Below are 9,401 nucleotides of genomic sequence, written 5' to 3' on the forward strand. Positions count from 1 at the left end.
GATTAACAGCACAAAACAATTTGCATGCTTTACATAGAAAACCATTTTTTGTTTGATTCGATTTCTTTGTGTATACACTTTTGTATATAATTATATCTCTCGCCGTCGGGAAGAAAGTAGAACAAATTATCGAATCCCAAAAGATCACTTTGAGGTAGAATATTAGTTCAGTACACAATCATATGATGATTAAATTCTTGATCATATAAATAATTAGTAACAAAAGCTGGGTATTGAAATATGAAAACTAAATAAATAGGAATTCAATCATTTATGTGCTTTCTGACTTTATCTTTGTTAACTAATAAATAGTAACACTTTTCATATGAACCATATTTCCACTTAATAATAATATTAATACCCCCCACCACCCTTATCACATGCATGCCACCCCACCCGATGGCCCTATATACTATATATACACCTAGAGATGTTCAAAACGGTTTGGGACTAGGAACCGGAACCAGTTCCTATATTCAAAACCCCCTTTGAAACCGGTTCTAGGCTCGAACCGGTTAGAGAACCGAACCGGTTCTCCCACCCTCGGACCCCTAACCTATGGAACCGGTTCTTACCGGTTCCTAAACCGGTTCCTGCACTGTAACCGGTTCCAACCGGTTACAGTGTAAAAATTTTATTTTTTTTTTTCGTTTTTCGTTTGCGATTTGGATTCTAAACTACGATTCGTATTTGTATAGCATTAAAAATAAACAAAACAATTAACATAAAATTCATTTTATTTACTTTAAGAAGTTCAAAAAAAAAAAGGTTACATGTTTTAAAATCTTCAAAAACAAACTAACAAAACATTAAACTTATAAATATAAAGTTGTGACATATTGTTTCTAGAAAAGCCTTCTTGTTCGTCGTAATTATTGAGCGGCGACTTCTTCCTCGGAATTACTTGTAGAAATGCCTTCTTGTTCGTCGTGCACTCGAACATCAAGTGGTGTTTCATCTTCGAGAGTGGTTAAGTGTTGAATACGATCGATTGAGTCCAAGTGATCCTTTAAGCAAATGCACATCTCCACCGACTCCGAATTTAGTCTTGTTCTTCTCACCGATATTACCCTGCCACTAAGAGAAAAGGCGGATTCCGAAGCTACCGTAGAAGCTTGGACGATTAGTAAATCACGGGCCATGGTGGCAAGAATCGGAAACTCGGTTTCCTTTACCTTCCACCAAGCCAAAACATCAAAAGTGCCATATTCCTCTTCGGATAAACCGGTAGAGTACTCATTTGCACTATACCTTCCTAGTTCGTTTGAAGGGGTGTTACCCCTTTGTTTTTTAGCCGTTACGTTGCGAACGGTGTTCATAAGGCTAATCATGGGATCTCGTACTCTAGTAGCACTTGAACTTGATGAAGACCCCCCCGGCATAGGCATGTGTATGTTTGACCCATATTTATTTAAATAAAAGTCATACATAAATTTAAAATTCAAGTTAAAATAATTTTTTGCCTCCGTTGAAAAGTTTGGGTCAATTTCATGCATATCTAAGGCTGAAAAAATTTCGTCTATCACACATTCAACCCCCGTAACATTTAACATTGGGTTTAAAGCGGCGGCGCAAGTAAAAACCGGTGGTAATTCAAGAAAGTATTTTTTTAATTTAAACTTCATTGGTAATATGATGTTTGAAAACATTGGACTTTTATTTTCAAATTCTTTAAGATTTTTAACCATTAAAAATAACTCCGAAAGAACCAAGGGACTTGTCGGATAATACGTTCCCGATAGTTTCGTAGTTGATGTTTTAAAAACTTCAAGAAAAGTCGATAAGTCATTGATAATTTCCCATTTCTCATTTGAAAAGGGGATTGCCAAATCATTCTCGGCAAGACTAGAATGAAACATTTGTAAAGTTTCTCTTTGTTCCAAAGCACTTTGAAACATTATGCAAGTGGAATTCCATCGATGAGGTACATCCTAATTAGCTCCCAAAGCTTTTCATCCCGTATCTTTACAAAATTTTCTATAATCCATTTGTCTTTTTTTACTTTTCTTAAAAACTTCATGTATCATTAGTCTAAAATCGTTTATAACCGATGTAACCTCATCCGAAGCAAGTCCGTCTTGCACGATTAAATTAATGATATGTGCAACACACCTTGAGTGAAAAAATACACCATTGCAAATCGGCGTATATTTTAATTTTAATTTATCAACCGCCGATGTATTATTCGACGCGTTATCAAATGCCATTGAAAATATTTTATTTTCTAGTTTATAAGTTTTTATAACATAATCTAAAATTTCAAACAAATTATCTCCCGTATGTGGATACTCAAAGAGTTCGAAAGCAATGGTGCGTTTCATCATTTCCCACGATGACGGGTCTACCCAATGAGCGGTGACACAAAGATAAGATTCGGGTAGACCATGTGGAGCCGACCAAACATCACTAGTTAAGTTTATTCCCGTATTTATATTTTCAAAATATGCAATTAGTACCTCTTTGGCCTTCTTCCACAATTTTAAACAATAACGTTTAAGAGTATGACGACTTACGTGAGTGTATTGTGGTTGAAGCGTATCTCGAATCATGGCGGTTAAGCGAGGGTTGTCGAAGTGGCTAAACGGCAAAGCTTCTTGAATCACAAACTTCGCCATACGATCTTGAACTCGATCAATTTGGTATGTAAATATTCCGCCTTCACTATCCATTTGCGTTTGTTGCGAATAGACGTTCTTTTTCAACGCCTTGCAATACGGTTTTTCGATGTGTTTCTTCAAATTTGAATTCGAAAGTGGGTTTAAATAAACCCCACAAAACTTGCACCGAGCCTTCAATGAATGGTCACTCAATTCAACCAAATCCCAATTGCACCAAATCTCTTGATTACGATTATGAGGTACAATACGAACGAAACTTGGTTCGGCGTTGGAACCTTGACCAACCGATGATTGTGAGGCAGCCATAACAACAAATATGAATATAGAAGAAGAGAAAACAAGAGATTAGAGAACTCAAAACGTTGTAATAGCGTTTTTTTGTATTTTTTTGCGTTCGGGTTTGCGTTTTGAGTGTTGTGATGAACCCATGACACCAAATACCTATTTATACTAGTAGTGGGGTGCTTGGGGGAGCCAAAAAACGGCTATTTTTGACCCCAACGTTCAAAAAACGGCCAAAAAAACGATTTCCAACGGCTATACTCGATCCAACGGCTAGAACCGGTTCCTAACCGGTTCCGGATGGAACCGGTTCCTAACCGGTTCCGGTTCGGTTCCAGTTCCTACCCGCCCCCACTCAGAAATGCAAGAACCGGTCACGGATCATCGGGTTGAATCAGATAGGGTCCGGTTCCTACAAAAATCGGGTAGGAACCGGTTCGGGTCCGGTTCGGTTCCACCGGTTCCGGTTCCGAAACCGGTTTTTTTGATCATCTCTATATACACCTCCTTTTCCTCTTCATAACTTCATTCCAACACCAACAACAAACAAGCTTCTCTCCAAATATCATTTTCTTGCATCACAAGTGATCTCCAAAATGTTTGGATTCTCTGAGCAAAATATAGCGGGTCGTCGGTGTGTTTGGGTCAACGGCCCGGTTATAGTTGGAGCTGGCCCTTCAGGGCTAGCAGTCTCCGCTTGTCTAAGGGAACAAGGCATCCCTTTCATAGTAATCGAAAGAGCTGACTGCATTGCTTCTCTTTGGCAAAAACGAACCTATAACCGCCTAAAACTTCACCTCCCCAAAAAATTCTGCCAGCTTCCATATTTACCCTTTCCTGACGAATACCCCGACTACCCGACTAAAAAACAATTCATTACGTATCTCGAGAAGTACGCAAATAAATTCGACATCAACCCACATTTTAACGAGTGCGTCCAATCCGCAAAATATGATGAACAATGTAGCATATGGCGGGTTAAAACCTTATCCACAACTGGCTCTATCCGGTCTGAGACTGAGTATATGTGCCAGATGCTTGTGGTTGCAGCCGGGGAGAACGCCGAAGGGGTGATGCCTCAAATCGAAGGCTTACACGAGTTCATCGGCGAAGTCATTCATGCAAAAGACTATAAGTCCAGCGAGAAATATAGTCAAAAGAAAGTTTTGGTCGTTGGTTGTGGGAATTCTGGCATGGAACTCTCTCTTGATCTTTCGAACCACAATGCAAAGCCATCCATGGTGGTTAGAAGCTCGGTAAACAATCGTTAAAACGCGCTTTGAAAACGTTAAAAGAGCAATCTTTTGTCCAAGAAAGCATATACCCATTAAAGATTACTAATCCATTATTCAAATTCCATTACAGGTTCATGTATTACCACGAGAGATACTTGGAAAATCGACATTCGACTTGGCTGTCATGATGCTGAAATGGCTTCCTTTATGGCTAGTAGACAACATGTTATTGATTTTAGCATGGTTGATGTTTGGAAACACGCAAAACTATGGGATCAAAAGACCATCTTTAGGCCCGTTACAACTCAAGAAAACTAATGGGAAAACCCCTGTTCTTGACATTGGTACACTCAGAAGAATTCGGTCCGGAGACATCAAAATTGTCCCCGGGATTAAACGATTTCATCGGAAGTCAGTCGAGTTCGTTAATGGAGATGTTCAAGAATTTGATTCAGTTCTTTTGGCAACTGGGTATTGCAGCAATGTTCCTTATTGGCTACAGGTAGTTAAAAGATTGGAATTTGCTCTGTTTTGATGAAATTGGTATGAATTTAAAGTGTTTGACTAATTGAATTTTGACTTTTGAATTAACAGGAGAGTGACTTGTTTGACAAAAATGGATTCCCAAAAAGACAAAATCCAAATGGGTGGAAAGGAAGAGATGGGTTGTATGCAGCAGGGTTTACAAGAAGAGGACTTGCAGGTGTTTCTGCAGATGCAATGAAAATAGCACAAGATATTGGCAATGTTTGGAAACTAGAATTAAGTCAAATAAAAAAGGAATGTTTGGATACATGCATTCCACCTTTCCTAAAATAGCATATGTGATTTTTTGTGTTTTTTTATATATAGAAAAAGAAAAGAAAAAAGATAGAAGAGAAGAGTAGGATAGCCCTCTCCTAAAAAGAGTCCAAATAGTGTTAAGGTTTGGGCATTTTGAATGTAGGATGACGAGGCTTTTTTTGTTTTAAGGTATTTGGAAATAATTTCTTTGCATATTTTTGTACATTGAGAAATAATAATTTAAGTTAAGTTTATTGTGATTTATTTGTATTATCTAATGATGTTAACGAGTCGAGTTTGAGCAGCATCAAGTGTCAGTTTAAGAAAATGTATGAGTAAACCCGTTGAAATCCCTATCAAGCTTAAATTATAACATAAAGATATGTATGTTTATACCTTTAAGTTTATTTCTCTTCTGTCTTCAATTTAATTTTATTTTTAAGTTATTAATTTATTTATGGTATTATTTGGTTCAAGTGATATAACCTGCAAACTTTTCACATCAATTGGTGTGGTGGCAAAAATAGTTTAATAATAAACTGGAGGTTGGGTATTCAAACCCCACAAGAAACACATATAACTAATATTTGGTTGTAAAAAAAAATGATATACCAATAGAACAACTTTTCATAATGGTGCGACTTTAACAGCATCAATTGCAGATGAGACAACTTATGTTGCATCAGCTTAGAAGGATTAAGGATATCTCAATCCATGAGTACTACAACATAGTTGTCAATAACATACTTCTCTATAACAAAAATTGTTTATTCTCATATTTTATTGGTCAGCAGGGTATTAGTGGGGTAATGAGCTTTCATCATTAATAAAATACAATCTAACCAGTTTTGAATCAAATAATAATTTGAGTATCATATTTACTATTCTTATTTTCAGGGATCTGTAAGCGTCATAATCAGATTACAAGTTCCGGTACTAAACAGAAAAATAGTCATGCCAAGAATAACAAAAGATACCAAAAGTGAGAGGATGAGAGACAAGACACAAATTTTGACTCCGCATGGGTTCGAAACGGACACCTTTAGTGTATTAGACTAACGTGATAACCAACTACACCATGAAACCCCATGCGTTTACAAAACAAGGCTTTGTATTATTACACGTAGTAATTTTTAATTCGAAAAAAGTATGAATATACCGTTAATGTTTATTATATTGTTTTGAACATATTTTGGGCTTGTGAGATCACAAAATAGATATATGGCCCAAGAACTTCTATATCATACCTTTTACTTTTTAAGCAACAAACTTAGGGGGTGTTTGGATGAGCTTTTGAAATTAATTTTTTTACTTATATATTTTTCAAAAAGTAAAAACAGCTTTTGAAAAACTTTAATTTAAAGCTTTTGAAGGAGCTTTGCTAAACACGTTTTACTTTTCAACAACCAAAGAAGCAAATAAACAAGTTTTAGAAGCTCACCCATACACCCCCTATACCAATGGCCAAGTAACCAAACAAATATTTGAAGTATGCATTATGTCTTTTATATAACTTTTTAATGTAGGGACATTTACATATACCCCCTTCTTAAATTCACTTATTACATATATACCTAACCCTTAAAAATCAATTATATATTTCCCCCCCCCCCCCCCTAAACTACATATTTTACATATCTCCCTATTTCATTAAAATTAACCACTTAATTGACTATTTTACCCTTTAAATAAAAATAATAAATATATGGAAATTACTTGTGGACCATCGATGTTGTATGCTGTATCTTCTTCCTCATTTTTTAACCTTTATATGTATAATTAAGATGAGTATCCATTTGTTCTTCAGCAGCACACACAGCCCACCACCACCCTCATCTTGTTTTGCTTGATCCCATCTCCGGCGACCACCACCGCAGCCACGTTTTCAGATCTGAAGGAACCCCCCCCTAAACAACTAACCTCAAGATTCAAGCAACTGTTTGGATCTACAAATCGTTTTTCTGGTTAGAGGTGAAGCAAAGAGAAATAGGGTTTGAGAGCTGCAGGGTAGGGGAATCGGCGCCAATGGAGTTACGTGGTCGTGGAGGAGGTACGAGATGGAGTTAAGGTTTCCCGACGGTGATGAAGTTGCCGGGGACCCGATCTTGTCGAAGTAGGTTGGATTGCCGGAGGGAGAAGATGATCTGATGAAGTTAATTTAACTCTATATTAATTTAACTCTATATTCATTTTGGTTTTTTAATTAGATAAGGGTAAGTTGGTAATTTGATATGGAAAGGGGATATAAGTAATTAGTTTTTTTTTGTTGGGGAAATATGTAATTTATGGTGTTTAATAAGGGGAAATATGTAAAATCCCTAAATGAATTATATTGTATATTAAATTACAACTTTTGAGTGCAGTAGAGGTTGTACTTCTAGCTGTTTATGTTGTACATTACACTTATGCGTACCATTCCAACATCCTTTTAAAGCAACTATTTTTATTTGTACGTTGTTCTTTAGTTTTGGTAACCACATTTGTAACATCATGAAAATTTTGGATCGAAAATACCAAGTATTCAAATTACAAGGACTATAATTGAAAATATGTTTTCTTGACCCATCGCGATACGTGATGGATCAGAAAATAACCAATCGCTATGTCACAAAAACCAAGAAAACAAAGGGATCGTGATACGCGATACCCCGAAGCCACAAAGTCATCGTGTATCGCGATGACGTGATCTGACAAGCGATGACACGTGCTTCGCCACGTGTCGCCACATGGCACCACCTGTCCAACCACGTGGCACACGTGACAAACCTACTGCTGACACGACAAGCCTAGTCACGATACACGATGGACTTCGATTGGCCCATCGCGTATCGTGATGCCTTCCTGAATTCAGCCTGTAAATAGGGCTTCAAGCCCATTCATTTCATCACACAAAATCACTCTCACTACCTCGTAAGCGTGTCTCGACGTGCCTCATAATCCGTGCCCAAAACCGACGTTACCTTGAAGTACGTGCCATATATCGACGATGTTGCCTCGAAGTACGTTCCACCTCAAGACGATCCGACAGCCCGCCTCGAAGTGCGTGCCGACGAAGATCGACGACTGACGTGCCTCGATTTACGTGCAATAAAGTGTTGAGAAGATTCTTTGAGAAACGTGCACGCGTGGAGGTGGTGCACGAGAGTCTAGGAATTTTAAGCTAACCAAGGTAGAGGTAATGCCCGAATAAAATATATACATAATATTAAAAGGGCTTAGACCTTAGTCGAGTGTATACTCGATACCTCAATAAAATAAATAAAGAAAATATAAAACAAAGAAAATATAAGAAAGAAAGTATAAATAAGAGATATGAATATATATAATAATTCTTTGTTAATAATAGAAGTATTATTTAAGTTTCTTAAATAATAATAAAGTATACGTTTCTTCGAGAAGAAGAAACGTAGTTTTTAGAAAAGTAAATAATTAAAACTAAAGGTTTAAAACTTATTAAATAAAGAAAAGATATTTTGAACTAAAGGTTCGAATAGAAAATATAATCGAGGTAAAGATTATACAAAAATAGACTAAAGGTCTAAAGCTAGATTATTGATCTAGTAATAACAAAAGGTTCGTACTATAGGTCCGAGATAGCTAAAGAAAGACTAATCGATCATTGAAGTGAAGCTAATCCTTTCAAGGTGAATACGCCCAAACTTTTATAACTTGTTTAATCGAGTTAAAGTAAATTAATTACATGAGATTATGTATCTCTAAAACATTATGAACAAAAGTAATCGCTGGCCCTTAGGATGTCGTGTACGTTTGTTTGGATCCTTACATATGTGGTTAGACGGTCGGCATACCGCGCCACACCTGGTTATATGCCTCCGCCACGATGGGCTGGACCTAAGTTATGTCCGAGAGAGGGTAATCATGTGTATACTGATGGTAGCTAAGTAATCTCGAACGCTGCGGTGTTTGCTGAGCGGTTTCGACTAGAGCTTAAGTTTATAATTGTGTTTAAGTTTTAACATGATTATTCCTAAGCCACGATGGGCCGATACCTAAGTTATGTCTATGTCGCGTCGTTAAAACGACATGTTTATTTCATCTATGTCGCACCGTTAAAACAAATGTGTATTCACAATAAAGTATATAAGTTCTTTTTTTATAGATTTTTTAGTATGCCGTTACGACATGTTTATTTCATTTATATCGTGCCGTTAAAACGAAGTTTCTTTACAATAAAATATATAAGTTTAGTTGAAAACAAAATTATATTTGCAATAAAATATATATTTTTCGTATTACAATTTACAGGCTATATATTGATTGCAGTACAAGCTTAATACAGTAATGAGTCAAACTGATACTGATTAAGTTTTTTTAATATTTAAATAAACTTTTTTGTATCAAAATGATAAGTCATTGTGATGGTCATCCTTAAAAAATTCCAGCCCTTACCGAGTTTTTGGCGCAACACGCTAAAGGGAACACACCAATTGAAATGAAATAGAACATAAACACAGAGACCAAA

General features: G+C 36.5%; 1 protein-coding gene across 1 annotated transcript; it reads left to right on the forward strand.

Annotated features, from left to right (window-relative positions):
* Positions 1-3,409: 3,409 nt before the first annotated feature.
* Positions 3,410-5,034, forward strand: LOC143582714 (putative indole-3-pyruvate monooxygenase YUCCA8). Its single transcript, XM_077065204.1, has 3 exons — positions 3,410-4,156; positions 4,266-4,637; positions 4,730-5,034. Exons 1-3 carry the CDS (start codon positions 3,497-3,499, stop codon positions 4,952-4,954), a joined length of 1,257 nt encoding a protein of 418 aa, XP_076921319.1. The 5' UTR covers positions 3,410-3,496; the 3' UTR covers positions 4,955-5,034.
* The last annotated feature ends 4,367 nt before the right edge of the window (positions 5,035-9,401 follow it).

This window comes from Bidens hawaiensis, unplaced genomic scaffold (assembly GCF_021521415.1).
Source record: "Bidens hawaiensis isolate Kalapana, Puna unplaced genomic scaffold, B.hawaiensis_p1.1 tig00031844_1, whole genome shotgun sequence".
Classification (NCBI taxonomy): Eukaryota; Viridiplantae; Streptophyta; class Magnoliopsida; order Asterales; family Asteraceae; genus Bidens; species Bidens hawaiensis.